The 21,414-nt window shown below is 49.3% G+C and overlaps 1 protein-coding gene across 1 annotated transcript in view; it reads left to right on the forward strand.

Moving 5' to 3' along the window:
- Positions 1 to 21,414, forward strand: part of CC2D1B (coiled-coil and C2 domain containing 1B) — a 2,515,186-nt gene that overhangs the window by 2,058,233 nt on the left and 435,539 nt on the right. Inside the window, exon 21 of the mRNA XM_069642198.1 lies at positions 14,337 to 14,388. Coding sequence (XP_069498299.1) covers positions 14,337 to 14,388 — 52 coding nt within the window. The remainder of the gene's footprint in view (positions 1 to 14,336; positions 14,389 to 21,414) is intronic.

A 21,414-nucleotide genomic window follows, 5' to 3' on the forward strand; every position in this document is an offset into this window, starting at 1 on the left:
ATCTTGTGGACCAACAGCTGCAGGAGGCAAGGCTCCAACGGGAGGAAGCACGACTGCAGCTAGAGAGCACTGCCACCTCTGTGCGTCGCCTCTCACGAGCTATTGGGCGATTTGCAACAACTAGCATGGTGTTGTCACGGAGGGTCAGGGAGGGAACCAACATAATGTCGAACATTGCGATGCAATGTTGGTTGCCCAGCAGGCCTACCTGGGCCGTGTGCCACCACCTAACCACACTGTGCCCTCCACCAGCAGCACTCCCACAAGCGCTGTGGCAGCAGCCCCTGGAGGCAGTCCTCACGGCTGGCAGGATCGACAGGAAGGAAGACAATAGGCCCAAACGTGACAGGAAATAGGCCGTACACTCTGGGACTTGAACTCACTCAAGTGATGATGGTGTTTGGGTTGTCGGGTGGGTACGTTGAGGAGGTGGGGGTGGTCCTTGAAGGGGTTAGCTAGTTGGGGCCTGGTCGGGGGGTGGGTACGTAGGGGAGGTGGGGGTGGGCACGTGTTCACTTAATTAATATAATCAACCGTTTTGACCTATAAATTAGAAAATACACTGGTGTGCAAATGTGAAAGACGAGTGGACATTGTTATTTTGTGTCTGAATAATTCATTTACTGTAGTGCTACGACATGAAGTGCTGAATGTGTGCACTTAGTATATCAGAAGGAATTGCGTATTAGTGCTTCACATGCATGTTGTCCATCTATGGGACCCTGTCCTGGTAGTTCTCCCATCCCATCGTCATCATTATTTTCATCCTCATCTGCTGGCACTATGTCCGGGGGAAGTGCAATGTTCCTGCGTATGCACAGATTGTGCAGCATTGCACATGCAATAACTGTTTTTCCGGCCTTCACCGAGCTGTACTGCAATTGCCACCTGATCTGCTCAGGCAGCGGAACCTGGCCTTCAGCAGTCCAAAGGTCCACTCTATCACACCACATGTCCGTATGTGTGCCCGGTTGTAGTCGTCCTCATGTCTGTTCCGTGGCCGTCGTAAGGGCGTTATCAGCCATGGCGTAAGTGCATATCCGGCATCACCTGCATGGAAGTGATAGTGAGGGCACATGTTACTGTGTGTGGTATTCATATGCAGTCCACAGATGCCCTTTCAGGTATTCAGATGTTTGACTCATCTATTGTTTACACTTGGATAACATTTACATTATGAGTCCTGTAATGTGTACATTGTGGAGTGATGTCAGGCAGGTACATGTTGCAATCATCGATATGGACTTGTGTTTAGATGTGGGTGTCCCATGCATTGTAAGGTGAGGGGCAAATCTGCATCAAGCAAAATGGAGGAGTTGTGACCACTGCGCACGGCACAAGATGCACCCACCGTGTACATGGGAGTGGCACATGTGAATTGGGGGTGGGAAGTACACACATCCTCATGATGACATTGCATGTTGTGCCACCCCCTGGGGGTACACATGAAGATGGCAGGGCATGTTTGGGCCTCACATGGCATGGGGCAATTTTCAAGTTGCATATGGTGAGCTGTGTGGTATCTGGTGCTCATCTCCCCCCCTCAATTACACAGGGCTCATGCATTGCCAGGTCTACTCACCCAACTGCCTGGGGGGACACTGTGGCCCTTGACTGCTCCCCCTAATCACACAGGGCTCATGCATTGCCAGGTCTACTCACCCAACAGCCATGTGCCTTGTCCAGCATGACGTTCCATGTACTGTGGCAATGTGGAATTCCACAATACCATTGAGTCGTGTGTGGACCCTGGGAATCGTGCACAGCAATGCGTGAAGATTTGTTGGGCATCGCAGACCATCTCGACGTCAGTGAGTGGAATTGCTTCTGATTGTGATACACCGCCTCAATTGCATGTCTGATAGTCAACTCCATGTGCATGCAATCTAATGCGCCTATAATATTGGGCATGCTGGCAATGGCATGGAAGGCCACTTTGGTGGCAATGACCTGGGCAGGAGTACAGGGTAGGGCAATGTATTATGGCGTAGCAGCGCATCCAGTACCTGGATGAGTATCCTCGAAAAACAGGGTTGTGACAGCCTGTGCAACTCCCCAACAGTGTGCTTATAGGTTCCAGTGGCGAGGAAATGCAGTATGTAGACTACTTTCAGCAGGGTGGGGATTGCAATATGGATGCCAATGCGGCTGCTGATGTCCTCTTCAATGAGGTTGACAATTGACATGATGTTGGCCCTGTCAAGCCTGTACAACGTATGGATTTGTCGTGGGGTCAGGTTCCAGGGTGAGGCCCTGATGCAGGGTGTTAGGAAGAATTCTCATAAATGTGCTAATTCCCTTCACCTTAGAGACCCGCAGCAACTTTGCTGGATTTTGAGGACTTGATTTTTTTATCGGGAGAGAGTGTGAGCCTTCTTTCACACTCTCTCATGTATTTTGATGTGTTTTACTCTTGTGTTTTAGTTGGTTATGGAGTTGTAGACAACTCCACAGGCATCATCTTTTCATTTGTGTCACACAGCACCCTCAGTGCAGTGACACAGGGAAGCCTTTTAGGCTGTCCCAAGGTTTAAATACCTTCTCTGGGATACACTGCTGTTTCCCAGAGAAAGTAGAGTGAAATTGACTTTACTAGTCTTTCCAAATTCCTAGACCCAGCGCACCCTATTTTACAATAAAGTGCTGGCGGGGTTACTTAGTATCCCCTGTGTCTAGAAACTCATGTAGCAGTCAAATGCTACCCTTTCCTCTCTAAATGGTTGGTGGCAGTGGTTTTACAACGAACTACCATGATTTTTCCCGACCGCGAACAACGGTAGCGTTAAATCGCGGGAGCCATGTTTTTCAAGATGGCGTCTGAGCCCCCTCTGTAAAAACAGGTCCCGGTCTTTTTTTTCTCTGTTTCTTTTTGGAACGGTACTTCTAGAGTTTGTCTCTGCGCGCCAAAGCAGGTTTGGTCCCTTTGTTCCTATGCCTTTGGCAGACTTCAGGACTGAAGACCGCCTCTGGCGTCCGAGTGTCTGGGGTGGGCAGGAAGTGAGGGAGGTGCCCAAAACTCCCTGTGCTTAGTCTCCTAGGAGACCCAAATGCACTCTGGCGTGATTGGCTGGCTGACTGTCCGGCAAGTACAGCCGCCCTGCTAGGTGAGTGACAACTAGGCTGGAATGAATGGAAGAGAACTGAATAAAAGGTGAGTCTCTTGGCTTGGAAGACAGAGTCGACCACTGCAACGAAAGAACCGAAGACGAGCTGGAAGAGGACGGCTGCTGCAACTCCTGGACCGTTGGTTTGCCCAGTGAAGTCCTGCTGCAGGTCCGAATCGCCAAGTTCATCATCTGTTGGTGGGACCAATCCGCTCGAAACTAAGCCACCTGGATACCATTCTCGGAGCTGGTTGTATTTTCCTTACAGTGCTGCAGGAAACCAAATAACCAGGGAGAGGGACACCAGTTTGCGTGCTTGACTATAGCTACCGGAATTGAAAATTGCCATTTGCCAGATTTTCGACCAGTCCCAGTGCAGTGCAGGAGTCCCCCGACGTCCTCCCTTTTGTCCCCACGACTGAGGCTCAGGAACAGCGAGATCTGCAGGAACTGCCAGGAACAGAAGTCTTCAGCTGCTTCTTTTTCTTCATTGTAAGGTACTGTGAAAACCCGACCAAGAGAACTTACCTCTCACTGCGAAAGTGCTTGAAACTTTGGCAACTTGCAGGCCTAGTCAACTTGTGACCCAACATATGAATCTTTATTTTACGACCTACTTCTAAGAACTTTGGCAAAGACTTTTCCATTTAACTACCAGAACTGCTTTATCCTATACAAGACTTTTGCCCATTGACTTTGGCCTAACCTATTGCATTGAATTGACTCCTCTGGTGAACTCAAAGTATTTGCACTGTCGAAGAATAACTCTAATCTTCTTTTTATTAACCTATGCCTTTTTGCTCCTACTTCAAATATCCTGAATGCCATTTTGCTCCTCCTTCAAAGTAGTTTAAATGCCTCAGAAAATTATAGTATGAAGTACCGAAGTATATTTGTGTGTGAGCTATATTGCCTCCTTCTAGTGAATGTTTTATAACTGACTGTAAAATAAATGAATAAGTGTTTCACCAAGAAACCTTGAATATAAGAGTCTATTTGAATACTTGTGATTATAGACCTCTGTGTAACATCATTACAGCTCACATTCCCCTCTTGAGATAAGCCTGGCTGCTCAGCAACGCTACGAAAATTTGAAGTACAGACTTATACTAAAGGTTGGCTTTGCTTCCACCTGTAGTCCTAGTTGTGTCTAGTGGTCCCCAAGGGTACTGCATACAAACTTTGCCTAACACAGGGTATTGCTGGCTGCCTGCAGGGTGGTACCTGCTGCACATTGATGTTTGGGATGGCCACCCGGTTCCTGATTTGCCTCCTGCGCCTACGCTGCCTCCTCCTCTGTCTCAGTGCTGCGTCAATCTCAACTGCTGCTTGCAGGTTCCCTAGGCCAACTGCTGCTAGGGCGGCTTACAGCATGGTTGTGTTGGAAGTTGGCTTGGGTGTGGGTGTGGGCCTTTTGTGGTGGCCTATGATGTGCAGCTGACCTGGGGCTTGTTGCAGCTCACCTGCCACTGTTTAATGCCATGTCTGCAGGGCTGGCACGGTGTACACGGTGTTACCGCCATGACCATGCCAGTGTTTTCATGTCTGTGCTACTCGTAATGTGCCCAGTATTGCACGTTACCGGTGATTGGGGGTACGCTGACGACTAGTCCCGCTGGTTCCATGCATGGTGTACCGGGTGCGTTGTGGCCGTGGGGTCGGTTTTGCAGTGATGGTGTTTCCACCATCGCGCCTCTTAATGAGCCGATCCGTTAAACGGTGCCAGTACGGTTTTACCGGCACCGTTCAATCCGGACCAGCTAACTTGTAATGAGGGCCATTGTTTTGTCTACATTTTTACATTCCCCTCAAACAGACTGGCAACAAGTCTTGCACTTCCTCTTTGTTCGGCAGGCACTTAAATTCTGTCTGTACCGGTCTAAGCCATTCAAAAAGTGTGACAGTCTATCCATCTCCTTTGGTTTTCGTCAAGCGGGCCTACAGACATCTAAGGCCACTATAGCAAGATGGATTGTTTCCTGTATCTGTGAGGCATGCAGATTACAAAAGAAGCCAGTACCTAAAGACTTGCATGCTCATTCAGTCAGAGCTCAGGTTGTAGCAGTTGCTTTACAAAGATGTGTTGCATGGGAAGTTATTAGTAAAGCATCAACCTGGTCTTCCCCGTCTGCTTTCTGCAAACACTACTGTATAGATACTGCAGGCAAGTCAGATTCTAGACTTAGACAGGCGGTTCTAGAGAACCTGTTTTCTTTGGTTGTCTTCCAACCACCCACTAAGTTTAATGCTTTTTAATCTCCCATAAGTATGGAGGAAAGGGGACGGGACGTAGAATTAAGAAGAAAATACTCCCCCTAGTGACTTCTGTACTCCTAGTGCATAGTCCCCTTTCCGCCATACGCCCTGCCTGCCGTCCCCAGTAAAGGTTGTTAGTCGGTGTCCTGTCTAGCGGATCCAAGGACTGACGTTAGGCAGAGTCAGTGGAGCTAGCCATGCTCCTCTCGCTCTTACTGTGCAACACAAATGTTTTTTACAGGGAAAGCTACTCTTTTGTGCTTTGGTAAAAGTATTCCGGTCCTGTCCCCATAGGATCGACACCCATACGTGTGGAGGCAAGGGATACTTGGACTAGGAGTACAAAAGTCTCTAAGGTGAGTAACAGTGTCTGACCGCACCATTACAGCCTGGTTCCACCGTCCTCTTTTGTAGAATGTGTATACTTTCATCTCCTGAAAAAGCTACTCCAGGAGTATGTACAGATGAATTTACAGCATGGGCTCATCACAAAATCCAATTCTCCCAGAGGTGCTTCCCTGTGGTATGTCCCTAAGAAGGACACCTCTGCACTCAGGCCTTGTATTGACTTCCAAAGCATGAACAAGGTGACAGTCAAGGGCAAGTATCTGTTGCCTTTAGTTTCCGTACTTCTGGATGCCGTTAAAGGGGCTCTTGTATTTTCTAAATTGTATTTATGCAAGCATATAATTTTATCCGAATTTAGGCGGTGGACGAGTGAAAGATTGCATTTCGAACACCCTTTGAGCATTTAGAGTATCATGTGTTGCCATTTGGTATCGCTAATGCCCCTGCCGTCTTCCAGCACTTCATGGACTGAATATTTTTGGACTCCTCCTTCATTCAGTTATAGTATGCATTGATGATATTCTAGTGTCTTATGTCACTCGGGAGGAGCACACCCGGTCATGTCAAGGTGTACTCCAGCACCTAAGGATTCACAAACTCTTCCGTAAACCACAAAAGTGTGAATTTTATTGCAATTCTGTGGCCGGTTGGAGCTTCACATTGTCTAGCTTTGAATTTCATTGATCCCTTGGAATAGCCAGGACCAAGAACTGTTAAAGATATGCAGTGATTTCGGGATCTAGTACATTTTTAAGGAAATGTATTGCCTGTTTTTCCAGAATGGTAGAGCCGTCAACAGGCTTGATCATGAAAGGTGTTCCCTTCTTGTGGTCCACGGAGACCAAACTAGCCTTTAACTGCTTAAAGGAAATCTTCACCGCTGTACCTATTCTACATCAACTGGAAGTAAGCAAACCCTTCATTGTTAAAATGGTTGCTTTTAATTAAGCTATTGGTGTGGTCTTGAAACAACGGCAAAAAGACCAAGAGGAAACTCCCTTAACCTATTTCTGAAACATTAACCCTGGCTGAGATTAATTATTCAGTTCTGGAAAAAGACCTCTTTGTTCTGAAACAAGTCATTCTAGAGGGGAGAGATCTTTTATCAGAGCTCGTCACCCTACCGAATGTCAAACTGATCACAGGAACCTCAAAGTCCTACCACAATACGAATGCAAAAATAGCAGACAACCCTGGTGGGCCTTATTCTTTTTACCAATATGATTTCCTTATGACCTACATACTCGGCACAAACAACAATATTCTTGAAGCCTTGCTCCGGAGCGACCCAGATCTACAGACAAAGAACACTGCCCTATAAAAACTCTTAGCAGATAACACTTGCAATAGTGTTGTCTCTACCTTTCTGTAAAAGATGGAGGAAGAGACGCAACACATTCTACAATCTCTGGACAATACATAATTGCATACCTAGTGCCTACAGAGTCTCAGTGGTCTTCTATTTCACAACTGTCGCTGTTTATTCCTTCTGCTGAGTCGAAATAAACAGTTTATATGTCTCATGACACAGAGGGATAACCAGTACCAAGCAGATAATCAAACAACATTTTAGGTGACTTACCTTGGGAGGAGATGTTGGATGCTAATTGCTATTTTTTGGAATCTGCATGCATGCCAAGACCACCAGGTGAAAACCAATGGGAATGCTTCTGCATCCTGTAATCTCCAGCGTGCCATGGAAGACGATTTCTACTGATTTCATTGTTTATCTCCCCTCCACTAAGGGGCACATAGTGATAATGGTGACTGTCGATTGTTTTACCAAATTCACACATTTCTCCATGTTTTTTAGGACCCCTACTGCTCCGAAGATAGCCCGGGCTTTTTTGAAAGACATCTTTCGTCTACATGCATTACCTTCCACCATAATCTTAGACAGGGGATTCCAATACATATCCAAGTTCTGGACGTGTGTATGCAAGCAATTGGGCATCCAAAGAGCCTTCTTTTCCAGGCAGCACCCTGAGACAAGTGGAAAAACAGAAAGGACAAACCAGACCTTACATTAATATTGTATGCTGTTTTGCCAGCGTGGCTCAAGTTGATCGGTTTGACATACTGTCCTTATAATAACACTACCCATTCAGCTACAGGGTATAGCCCCTTCTTTTGTTCCTATGGATTTCATCTGCAGATCTTTCCCACAGCAGCCCTGTTGGACACCAAGATACTTTCTGTTGATGCCTTGCTCAAAGAACTGCAAGATGGACTTTGTTCACCTGGGAGAATCTTTCTTCTGCATCTCATGCAACTGTTAAAAGATATGCTTATAAACGTCAGGACTCACCAAAATACGGACAGGCAAAAAGGTATGGTTGTCTACATGTTCACTACCTAGACATCTTGCCCCTACAAGCTTTTTCCCATGTATTTTGGTCCTTTCAAGATAACACAACAGATCAATAGTGTGGCCTTCATGCTTTGAATACCCTGCTCATAGAAGCAAATCCAACCGGGTTTTCATGTGGCTCTTTTTCAGAACATCACTTGAACACCATCCTGGTCACCTGAAGATACCCCCTCCACCTGCATTCCGTGATAGGTCTCTGGAGTACGAAGTAGCTGCTATATGTGATTCAGGGATTCGGGCTATTGGCCTGATTCCCTTCAATATCTGATTGATTGGAAAGGCTTAAGTCCATGCGAAAGGACGTGGGAACTGGCTTCTCATCTCCATGCTCCATCTTGGTACGCCAATTTCATTGTCATAAACCTGGCAAACCCGAGGTGTCTGCTTTTGTGGGGCGGCATGATGTCATGGGGTACATGGTGCACTTACCTTGTTCCTGGTTGTGATGATGGAAGGGGCTTCCAGTCCGTGGAAGGTGCAGCAGCTAAACTTCTTGTGTGGCCTCACCCAAGATGGTGCCTTGAAGACCCGCTGCAATGCTTCAGGTAACTCTGTACTTGCAGTTGATGTTCCTCTTGCTTTTCTGTTCCTTATTTCTGACTGTTCCTTTCTACCTTCCTGCGTCCCATTTTCCATGTTCCCTTTTTTCCTTGAGTTCCCTTATTCCTTGTGAGTCTTGGAGTCCACCTTTCAGTCATCCTTATCGGTGGACTCGAAGGCTGTGTTATCCTGTGTTCTTTGTTTGTTCAGAAGACTTTGCTGCTTCCTCTCATCTTGGAGGATTTTTCCGATTTTTTTTTTCCTCTGGTTGTCTGCTTGTCCCTCTCAGGGCTACTCACTAGCAGTTGCCCATCAGTCTGGTGGCACGATGGCATCCGCGAGTGATTGACCATATCTTCACTCACCAAAGCATCCACGACAACCCTGCGTGGGAAACATCGATGACAACAATAGTGAAGGTTCCAGATCTTATGGAAGCACGCAGGCATGGTGTCTGTATATAAAACAAAGCTGTGGGGTCATCCTTTCGAGGGGATTGGGTCCTCCGACGTATTCCATATCTATGACAGTAATCGCCACAGCTGTGCTGCTTCGGGAAATCTTTCGGCACCTGCGTCGATGACGTCGATACATCGTCCTCGAGGGCCTCCGTCGAGCCGACGTCACCGGATGTTATAAGTAGGACGCATGACGCCGTATCCTCAGTTCTGTTTTTTCCGCAAACATGTTCGCTTCGGAGATCTCGGCGCGCATCGATTCTACTGAATCCTGTTCTTTCGGTTCTTCGAACCTGTTTCTTCATTGCTATCGTACAATGTCTTTGGCTTCTTCCACCCCGCGGTCCGGGTTTAAGAAGTGTCGGGTGTACGGGTCCAAGATGTGGCTGACGGATACGCACAACGCTTGCCTCTGGTGCCTCGGGGAGGACCATGATACGGACGACTGTGTCGACTGCCAATTGCTCACATCGAAGGCCTTGCGGGGGCGTAAGAAGAAGCTGTCGGTCGGTAAGGTGGCCAAGCCCCGGAAGTCCACTGGTCTTTCGACGGACGATTCGAGGGGCGACTCTCCGCATCGTCGGCATGAGTCCGGGGGTTCTCAGTCTGGGAGTCAGTCCCGCCATTCCTCTGCCTCTTCGAGGCACTCCAGGAAGCGCCGTCACAGGTCACCTTCCCCGTCCTCTTCCGAGGACTCCGCCTGTCGGCGGGTTGCTTGTCCCAACAAGCATTCCACTCCTGAGGAATGGCATTCCTTCCGAAAGGAGATGTTGGCAATTTCTTTAAATCGCAGGGCTCCGGTCCATCCGCGCGTCTGAGGACGCCGGTCGTGGCCGTGCTAGGGACACCGCTCTTCCACCTTCGGGCTCGAGTAGTCGTCGCGACCACCGGGCGCCTTCAAGGTCCCAGTCGGACAAGGATGGTCGCTCTTGACATGCCCGTTCCAGGTCCTGGTCCTCGATGCCATCGAGACCGCGAGATTCTGTGAAGTCTTTGAGGAAGACATCGACGCCGGCAGCGCCAAGGTTGTCGACGGACTCTCTCGAGCCCCCGCCTCCGAGGATGTCGTCGACGCCATCGGCACCCAGGCTGTCGAGAGACACGCTTGGGGCTCCGCCCTCGAGGCCTGTGTCGACGCCGTCAAAGCTGTCGGTGCCACGCTTGACGCCAATTCCGTCGACGCCTTTCGAGGCGGCCTTGTTGGAGGTACCCCGTGGCTCGGTGGCACCCCCAAGAAAGGTGATGGCCAAGGCTAAACATGTCTTTGTGCCTTTTTCTGTACCCTCCTTCCAGCCTATGGATTATATTTCGGAGGTGGATGAGGGGTCTGAGGAAGGTGAGGTTCCTGCAGAGGTCCCTGATGACATGGTTTCTGGTCATAGTCAACTTGAGGACCTGCATCAGTCGCTGCATGACGCCAGTGGTTTAGACACCTCTCCGGAGGTGGAGTTTGGTAGGCCCGAGCCCGGCACGCATGCCGAATCCTCATACCGGAGCCTCATGTCGAGGGTCACGGATTACCTGGGGTGGCCTGCCCCCCCTGGGGATTTTTCAGCAGGATGACCAGACTGATATCCTGGACCAAGGTCCTCCAACTGACCCGGTGCTGCCATTCCATATGGCCTTGCAGAGATGGGTGGCTGCAGCTTGGACTTCTCCGGAGAGTTTCCCGGCAGTGAGCCGGTCCTTGCCGAAGAAATATCGCACAGCCAGTGGCGACCCCTGCTACTTGACCACGCACCCTACTCCGGAGAGTTTGGTGGTGCAGGCGGCTACTGCCCCAGCAAAGCAGGCGTTGTACCCTACCATCCCTCCTGATAGGGACGACTGGGGTTATGGCGCTTCAGGCTGCCAACTCCGTTTGTGCCTTGTCTCATTTCACGCACACTCTGGAACTGTATTTCCTTAGCGGCTGATCATATTCCCGAAGGGGAGGAACGGGATGGTTTCCTTGCTATTGTGCCGGATGGCAAGGATGCCATGTGTGAATCCGTTCAGTTAGGTTTGGACATGGTTGATTGCGTCAGCCGGTCCATGGCGGCGAGCACCGTAATACGCAGGTTTGCGTGGTTGTGGAAGTCGGGTTTTGCTCCTGATGTGCAAGCCCGGCTCCTCAACATGCCCTTTGATGGTGAACATCTTTTTGTCAGCAAGGCTGACGAGAGTCTTGAGAGGTTGCAGACCTCCAAAGCTGCAGCAAAGTCATTGGGCGCTGCAGTTCGCCAACCTACGCCTTTTCGTCCTAGGGGACAGGAATGGAGGGGAGGTTCCTTTCGATATTACTCGTCCTTTAGTAAATTGAGAGGAGCTGCAAGTCAAAGGGGCAACCGTAGGAGTGCCAGAGGTGGAAAACAAGGTACTCAAGGTGCCAATGCTGCGCGAGCAGTTGCCTCTTTGCCCTCAGGCACTGCCGCAGCCGCTTCAGCTCAGTCATGAGGCCCATGCTTCTCCGGTTGTAGGAAGGCTTGCGCAGCATCTTGTAGAATGGCGTGCCATTACTTCGGATGTGTGAGTTCTGGAGATCATAGCCCACGGCTACTCTCTTCGTTTCCGGCAGAGGCCTCACGACAATCCACCAGGGAATCTCTCTTTGAAGAGTCCGGATCCGCTCCTTGCGCAGGAAATTCAATCCCTGCTGGAGAAAGGCGTGTGGGTTCTGGAGATCATAGCCCACGGCTACTCTCTTCGTTTCCGGCAGAGGTCTCACGACAATCCACCAGGGAATCTCTCTTTGAAGAGTCCGGATCCGCTCCTTGCGCAGGAAATTCAATACCTGCTGGAGAAAGGCGCCATAGAACTGGTGCCTGTAGCGGAGAGGAACAAGGGATGGTATTCCCCTTATTTTTTGATTTCAAAGAAAGACGGGGGATTGAGACCCATCATGGACTTGCGCAGTTTGAACAAGCTCCTCAGGAAGGACAAGTTCAAGATGGTTACTCTTTCTTAAGTCCTCCAGGTCCTTCAACTTCAGGACTGGTTGGTGTCTCTCGACCTCAAGGACGCTTATTTTCATGTGCCGATCCATCCCAAGCACAAGAAGTACCTGCCGTTCGGATTGACCTCCGCCCGAGGGTTTTCACCAAGCTCATGGTGGTCGTCGCAGCGTATCTCAGGAAAGGGGGGTTTCACGTCTACCCCTACCTGGACGATTTGTTGATCAGGGCGCGCTCTCCCGAGCAAGTCCTGTATCATCTGTCCGTCACCTGCCACTCCCTTCACAAGCTGGGCTTCTCCTTCAACTTAAAGAAGTCCCACTTGACGCCAACTCAGCGGCTCCAGTACATCGGAGCAGTGCTTGACACGTCCCTGGGGCAGTGTTTTCCTCCCCAGGTGAGGGCTCACCACATTCAGCACATGGTGCACAAGTTTCGACATGTCCAGAGTCTCCCAGCGTTCGAGTTTTTGAGGTTGCTCGGCCTCATGGCATCCTGCATTCTTCTGGTGCCAGAGGCCAGGTTGCGGATGAGATCTTTGCAATGGGCTCTCAAGCTCCAGCGGTCACAGTCCTCCGGCAGGATGTCTGACCCCGTTCAGGTGCCGCCCTCGGTCGCCCAGGACCTTCTGTTTTGGGCCGTCGAAGGCAATCTGATAAAGGGGGCTCCGTTTTGGCTACCCTGGCCGGAGGTGACGATCGTGACGGACGCGTCCCTCACGGGATGGGGAGCTCATGCCAACGAGCTGACAGTCAGCGGTCTACATTTCACGCATGTCCCGGGTCAGAGTGGACGATCAGCTCTTTATTGGTTACGTTGGAAGGCGTTTGGGACAAGCTGTGACTAAGCAGACTTTGTCTAGATGGATTATCTTGGCAATTTCTGAATGTTACCGCTTGGTGGGTAAGTACCCTCCGGTAGGCTTACGGGCCCATTCTACTAAGGGTATGGCTGCCTCTACTACCCTGCAGAGGGGTGTCCCTATTCGTAACATCTGTGATGCAGCCGCTTCTGCTTCAGTCCATACTTTTGTACGTCACTACTCCCTAGATTCTATCCATGGGCATGATCTGGCCTTTGGCAAGGCGGTCCTTTTAAATTGATATTTTCTAAATTCTTTTCCCACCTCCTTACGTTGGTACTGCTTTGGGAGTCTGTCATAGATAAGGAATACGTCGGAGGACCCAAACCCCTTGAAGAACAAGTTACTCTCTTACCTGGTAACGTTCTTTCGATCGGATGGTTCGACGACGTATTCCATATCGCTCCCTCCCTGCCTACCCCGCTATAGAATTTCTTGTGTGTTTTGCAGCTTACGTTTCCGCAAGGCTTCCTGTGGTTATAATGGCAGTTGATTGGTGCCACACGTTCTGGGGAAAAAACTACAAATGAGGCTACGGGCGTCGTGCGTCCTACTTATAACATCCGGTGACGTCAGCTCGACGGAGGCCCTCAAGGACGGCGTATCAACGTCATCGACTCAGGACGCAGACGCCAAAAGATTTTCCGAAGCAGCACAGCTGTGGTGATTACTGTCATAGATATGGAATACGTCGTCGGACCATCCCATCGAAAGAATGTTACCAGGTAAGAGAGTAACTTGTTCTTCTGTTTGAAACTCTTTTCCCCTGTAGGTTTTCATCCACCCCTTCCTATTTTAGTGAATACCACTTTTGAACCCTCATTTTCTGGTGTATTCAGCATTCTGTTCTCTACGAATCGTCACATATAGAAATGTTATTTTTATTGGAAAGAATTGTTCTGGCAAAGAGTTTTAGAGCTGCACATGTTAATCCTTTTGAATGCACATGTTAATCTTTTTGTATGTGTTTCTGTTAAATAGCTTGCAAAACAATGCTAGATCTGACTCTCGTTGTAGACGGATTCCTTAGCAACGCATTTAGATAGGACACTTCTCCAAGGAACTGTTACTGCTTCGGAATCCGTTCTAAGACCTAGAAACCTGACGACAAAGGATTATTTACTTACCTGTAACCAACCCACCAGATAAGGGGCATATAGATCTGTTTTACTCCCTGTTATCGGGCAAAAACTCTGAACAGGAGTAAATGCTGATTATGATACACAGCATTCTGCCTGAGCTTTAAAATGAATTGCATTGCATCATGAGAGCTCATGATATCCTACTTGGCCTGATAGAAGCATTTGAAATGGGGGGAGAGAACCATACTGTTATCTACTGTTCCAGATCAGTAACATCGCCATATGAAAACTGCATGATCTCAGTTTGTCCTAAAAACGTTGTCTTTTGTCATTGAATACACAAAAATGTAAATTCAGTAATGACATATTTTTCTTTTAACAGGAGCAAGCTCAGAAAAATAAAACCACAGTAATCAAAAACACCAATTCTCCAGGTTTGTATTGATTTGAACTTTTTTACATTAATTTATATATGTATGATGTTCATACTCTGTATGCTAGGTTTCCTGCAGCTGTTAACTTCATTTGGTGAAGGTTGGATTAAGACCGACTTAGTGGAATCAGTATATTTGCACCCCCTTTGTCCCTACACTGCAAAATCTTCCTTTGCTTATGTTTTACCATCATATCTTTCCTTCAGAATGCATGGTTCCCCCTTGGATGTGAGGAGATTGTTTCCTCTAAATGCTTGATCCTGCTGGTCTATAGCGACAAATGGAGGGGCCACTTCAGGTGGGATACTTGAGCATGTTTTCTGAAGCCAAGGCTCAACCATATCCTAACTGTCTAGCAACATTCAAAGCGGCGGGGAGTTGTTGCATCTGACATGCCATTAAGCCAATATACATTGCATCAATTTAATAAAACCTGGAGTTGATTAGTACCCATACCACTATCATGTGTTGATCTGAAGAAAGTAATGGGAGTAGACAGCAAGGAAGTTGTTCCCATCCAAACTCTAAATTCGAATCTAGTGGCCAATGAGAAAAAGCCTATCCTGTGGCCATGGGCGTGGCTAAGAGGCCGATGGAGTAAATCTGCTCCAGTGAGGGCTCCTGCCTGATCCTCGTTGATCCATTGAAAACGTCGGACTGGAGCCGCAGACCTGGCGGGCGAACGCAACGACAGCGGAGGCATGGCGGTCGCTGCCCCTTAGTGGGGGCTCCTGGCCAGCCTCCCCCACTCCGAGCAGAGGGCGGGCCAAAGGGGGGCCTGTCCCGGAAGTGGAGCGTGGACAAAGCCGGAAAGGGGAGGGGGCGCGGGACCGAGAGAGAGTTGGGCCTATAAAGGCCTTCACGTGCGTGGCTTTCGAAGGGATTGTGTCCTCCGACGTATTCCTCATCTTAGATATCTCCTTCCAGCTCTGCTGGCCTCGGAAAAAATTTTCTCTAGAGGGCGCTGCGCGTCGACGTCCTCCGAGTCGATGTCCTTCGACAGCCGCCGTATCGACGTCATCCTGCCTATAAAGGCCGCACGCAGCGTCCGTTGCTCAGTTCCATTTTTCCGCGCTTACTCAGTGCCTCGGAATACCGTTGCTCAGTTCTTAGTCAGATTAATCCTATTTACCTCGAGTTATTCGATCCGTACTCGATGGCTTCCTCGTCGGAACCGACAACTCCTCGATCCGGCTTCAAGAAATGTCGAGATTGTGGGAAAAAGATGTCGTTGACTGATCCTCACAGAATTTGTCTGTGGTGTTTGGGAGCTGAACACCATTGTTCGGAATGCGAGGACTGTATGTCCATGACAGCTAAGGCCCTGAAGGAGCGTAGGGGGAAGCTGGAGAAAGGTAAACTTTTAAAGCTTCTTCTTCGTCGACGAAGTCGAGACATTCGTCTCCTCGACACCATTCGCGCTCCAGGTCTCGGAGTGGGTCTCATCACTCCTCGAGATCGAAGCACTCGAAGAGGAGACGTCGAAGATCCCCTTCTCCGTCTTCCTCTTCCTCTGTTTCGCCAAAAAGAATCCCTTGCCCCACAAAACATAGTTCCCGGGCTGAATGGGAGAAATTCCGAAAAAATATGATGAGCATCTTCGAGAAAGCGGCCTCGACCCCCTCGAAGACTGCCGAGAGCGATGCTCTGGTCGAAAGACCCGAAGGTCAAAAACGCCGCGAATCGCAGTACCCGGCGAAAGAAACCTCTCGAGCGCGTCTCGAACCCTCGAGCAGGACTATGACCTCCAAACCTTCCTCGAAGGTTCCGTCGACGCCGTCGACGAAGGTTCCGTCGAGGTCGATGTCTTCGACGCCGTTGTCGATGGGACCTTCGACACACGGGTCTGTCGACTCGACGCCAGCTTCGACACCGGCGTCGACGCCAAGAAAAGTCACGGTTACCACACATCCAGTGACTATCCCCAGGCCCTCGACGTCGATGGCTTCGATATTGTCGAGTAGAATTCCAATTCTGTCGAGGTCTTCGAGGCCTCCGCCTCTGTTTTCGACGCCACGCTCGAAGCCTTCGACGTCGGCATCGACGACATCGACGTTTTCGAGGCCAATAATGACAAGTTCGGCACCCTCTGCCTTGGAAATGGGATTTACTCCCTTTATGAGTTCAGAACAATTGAGAACTATATCCTCAATTTTAGAAGAGGGTGATTTGTCTGAACAGGAAGACACATTTGAGTTACAGGGACCTGTAACCCCAGTTAGAGAGGAATTTTCCTCTGAAGAGCGCAGGTTAAAGCATCTTCATGATTCTTTACATGAGGCAAGTGGGTTAGACACTTCCCCTGAGGTGGAGTTTGCTAAGCCAGACCCAGGGGAGCATGCTGAAACCCCCTACAGAGCCTTAATGGCCAGGATTACAGAGTTCATGGGGTGGTCTGCACCTTCACAATCTTTCCAACAAGATGACCTCACGGATATTCTTGACAAAGGCCCACAGGAGGATCCTGTGGTGCCTTTTCATAAAGCTCTTCAGAGAAAGATCATGACAAACTGGGAAACCCCAGATGTAGTACCAGCAGTAAATACAAAACTGTCTACAAAGTACAGGGTATCTTCTACAGACCCAGAGTTTTTGTCTAAACACCCATCCCCAGAAAGTCTGGTGGTACAGGCAGCATCCTCTACCGATGTCAAGACGGCTTATCCTACCGTCCCACAGGACAGGGACGATAAAAAATATGATGCTATGGCAAAGAAAGTCTTTTCAGCATGTAGCATGGCGTTAAAATCTGTTAATGCTACTTGCACCCTTGCTAGGTTCAGCCATACACTTTGGGAGTGTGCTTCTACAGCGGCTGACTGCATCCCGGAGGGAGAAGAAAGGGATGCGTTCCTGAATATTACACATGACGGTAAAGACGCTATGTGCGAATCCCTCCAGACGGGCATTGATTCGGCTGACAGTATCAGCAGAGCAATAGCGGCAAGTACATCAACCAGGAGATTTGCTTGGTTGAGAAAGTCGGGTTTTGCCCCAGATGTGCAAGCCAGGCTCTTGAACATGCCATTCGATGGCTCTTCTTTGTTCGGGAAAAAGGCGGATGACAGTTTAGAGAAACTGCAAACTTCAAAAGCAGCAGCAAAATCCCTAGGAGCTGCAATCCGTCAGACTCCTTTTCGTCCCACAGGAACCTCTGCGAGGGGCAAGTCCTTTCGCTTCTACTCCGCATTCGGAAGAGGTAGAGGACGACCGGCTCAAAGGGGTCAAAGAAGAACTACCCGAGGTGGACGGGGTAGATATTCAAAAGCCGCAGCAACAGCAGGTGCCTCTTTACCATCGACATCTGTATCAGCCGCCCCAAAACCACTCTGAGGACTTCCCTCACAGGACACCTGTAGGAGGCAGGTTGACTCAACATCTGGCGGTATGGCAGGCTATCACGTCAGATGCTTGGGCATTGGAAACAGTTGCCCAAGGTTACTGCCTGCCTTTCCTACGTATACCTCAGAGTCATCCACCGGGGATCAGCTCTCAGAAAGCTCCAGATCCGCTCCTCTTGCAGGAAATTTGGGACCTGCTAGAGAAAGGTGCCATAGAACCGGTACCTGTAGCGGAGAGGAACAAGGGCTGGTACTCCCCTTACTTTCTCATTCCAAAGAAAGACGGAGGACTGAGACCCATCTTGGACTTGCGAGAATTGAAGAAATTCCTCAGAAAAGACAAATTCAAGATGGTCACTCTTTCTCAGATCCTCCAGGACCTTCAGTTCCAGGACTGGTTGGTATCTCTGGACCTTCAGGACGCTTATTTCCATGTGCCTATCCATCTCAAACGCAGGAAATACCTGAGGTTCGCAATTGGCAACTCTCACTATCAATTTCGAGTGCTGCCATTTGGGCTGACCTCCGCCCCGAGGGTCTTCACCAAGTTAATGTCGGTAGTGGCTGCAAGTCTAAGGAGGGAAGGGATTCACGTCTACCCCTACCTGGACGATTGGTTGATCAGGGCTGTTTCTCCGGAACAAGCTCAGATCCAGCTAAATCATGTGTGCCACTTCCTTCACAGACTGGGCTTCTCCCTCAATTTAAAGAAGTCACAAATGATACCATCGCAGAGACTCCAGTTCATAGGAGCGATCCTGGATACTTCCCTGGGAAAAGCCTTGCCACCAGAGGTGAGGGCTCAAGATATTCTACAGATGGTTACCAAGTTCCAGCATGCCCAACGTCTCCCAGCCTTCGACTTTTTGAGGTTGCTAGGCCTCATGGCATCCTGCATTTTCCTAGTGCCAGAGGCTCGCCTGAGAATGAGATCCCTCCAGTGGGCACTGAGGACTCAGTGGTCACAATTTTCAGGGAGAATGACAGATCTTCTTCAGGTTCCCGGCAGGGTGGCTCGAGACCTTCTCTGGTGGGCCTGTCAGGAGAACATTCTGAAAGGAGAACAGTTTTGGCAACCCTGGCCGGAGATAACAGTAGTCACGGATGCCTCAGTCACGGGGTGGGGAGCCCACGCCAACGACTTGACCATCAGCGGTCGTTGGTCTCCATCGGAGTCCAGACTACACATCAACCTGTTAGAGCTGAGAGCCATCAGACTTGCGCTGAAGGCGTTCCTGCCAGCTGTACAAGGGAAGAACGTCCTGATAATGACGGACAACACGGTGGCCATGCATTACCTCAACAAAAGAGGAGGCGTAGGATCACTACCCCTGTGCAGAGAGGCGATGCAGCTCTGGTTTTGGGCAATCCAAGAAGGAATCTCTTTATCGGCAGTTCACCTAGCCGGAGAGAAGAACTTGACAGCGGACGCTCTGAGCAGGCAGAACACAGTCTCCCACGAGTGGGAGCTAGCTCAGGAAGTCCTTCAAGAGATCTTCGCCCTTTGGGGAACCCCTCAGGTAGATCTGTTCGCCACCAGCCTAAACAGGAAATGCGACCTGTTCTGCTCAAGGGAATTTCCCCCGAGAGGAGCTCTGGGAGACGCGTTCATAGTGGACTGGGAGTTTCCGCTTCTGTACGCGTTCCCACCGGTCCCTGTCATTCCTCAAATGATAAGGAGGTTGAGAAGATTCCGGCGAACCATGATCCTAATTGCCCCGGATTGGGCCAGGAGAACGTGGTACCCGGACCTTCTAGACTTGTCCATCTGCCCTCCAATTCGACTTCCACTCAGAGAGAACCTACTCTCACAGAAGGGAGGTCAGGTTCTCCATCCAGACATCAAAACCCTCAACCTTCACGCTTGGCTTCTGAAAGGCTGAGGTACAAGGATTGGGACCTCCCTGATGATGTTATGGAGGTGTTGCTTTCAGCAAGGAAGCCAGCAACAAAGTCTTTATACCGCTGACGTTGGAACAGATTTTGCAGCTGGTGTAGAGAACAGAATATCGACCCTTTTTCATGTGGTACACCAATGGTTTTGTCCTTCCTACTATATTTGGCAAATTCAGGCCTTCAAGTTGGCACCATTAAGGGCTATCTCGCTGCGCTATCCATCTTTAAGCGTACTGCGGAAGAACCATCCTATTTCAAATTACCCTTGGTAATACAGTTTCTAAAGGGGTTAACCAATGTTTATCCCCAAGACCATTCCAAGTTCCCCTATGGGATTTAAACTTAGTACTAACTTTCCTGATGGGTACACCTTTCAAACCTCTCCATTCTTGTTCGTTAAGATTCCTTACCCTTAAAACTGTTTTATTAATAGCACTTACATCTGCTAGAAGGGTGAGCGAATTACAAGCTCTTTCTTGTAAACCCCCTCATACTATATTTCACAAAGACAAAGTTGTCCTGCAAGTGAAGCCTAATTTCCTCCCAAAGGTGGTTTCTGAATTCCATATCACTCAGAAGATTACCCTACCATCTTTCTATCCTCCTCCTCACCCGGGGAAAGAGGAAGAGAGGTTACACAGGCTAGACCCTAGGAGGGCTTTAAGTTTTTACATTAGTAGACTAGCCAGGATAAAACAGGCAGACCAGTTGTTTGTAGGTTACACAGGTCACAAGCTGGGGTTACCAATAACTAAGCAGACCATTTCCAGATGGATCATTCTAGCCATTCTGGAATGTTATAAACTGGCAGGGAAAGAGCCCCCTCAAAACCTTAGGGCTCATTCGACCAGAGGTATTGCAGCTTCATCGGCCCTCAAAAGAGGCGTGCCGGTTAAAGACATATGTGCGGCCGCTACATGGTCGTCTGTCCATACCTTTACACGTTTTTACAATCTGGATTCCTCCTCCAGTCAAGAGACTAGGTTTGCAAGGGCTGTACTGCATTCTATTCATCAATAGAAGACAGCGTGAAGTCAGTACTCCCTCCTCCGATAATAGAATACTGCTATGGGAGCCTGTCTAAGATGAGGAATACGTCGGAGGACACAATCCCTTCGAAGAACAAGTTACTTCTTACCTTGTAACGTTCTTTCGACGGGATGTTCCTCCGACGTATTCCTCATCGACCCTCCCATCCATCCCCGCAGTTCTACTTCCCTTGTTGTTGCAGCTTACGCTCCTTCAGGGTGATTAGTTAGTCCAGAAAGTATTATTGTGGGCTACAAAACGGAACTGAGCAACGGACGCTGTGCGCGGCCTTTATAGGCAGGATGACGTCGATACGGTGGCTGTCGAAGGACATCGTCTCGGAGGACGTCGACGCGCAGCGCCCTCTAGAGAAAAAATTTTCCGAGGCCAGCAGAGCTGGAAGGAGATATCTAAGATGAGGAATACGTCGGAGGAACATCCCGTCGAAAGAACGTTACAAGGTAAGAAGTAACATGTTCTTCTCTCTCGTTCCTCGCCTCCTTCCCGGCAACAAAACGGAATTCTGTTTCCTCTCCTAATCGTGTTGGTGTTGGTGTAGATGTGCGGAGGAGGTTCGCGATCTGTTCCGGTTAATGAAGGGTTCCAGCGGAAGAGTAATGAAAGGAGGGTCACGGTTCCCGTAAGGAGGAGCGCCAAGGGCAGGAAGCAATGTGCAGTCGGAGGTAAGTGTGGGTGAGGGGCAAAGAATAGTCCTGTTCCTTGGCAGGGCAGGCCCATATGGCCTTCTTATGCTCCCACC

The sequence above is a fragment of the Ambystoma mexicanum genome, chromosome 1q (assembly GCF_040938575.1).
Source record: "Ambystoma mexicanum isolate Mex_15411 chromosome 1q, UKY_AmexF1_1, whole genome shotgun sequence".
In the NCBI taxonomy this organism is placed as follows: domain Eukaryota; kingdom Metazoa; phylum Chordata; class Amphibia; order Caudata; family Ambystomatidae; genus Ambystoma; species Ambystoma mexicanum.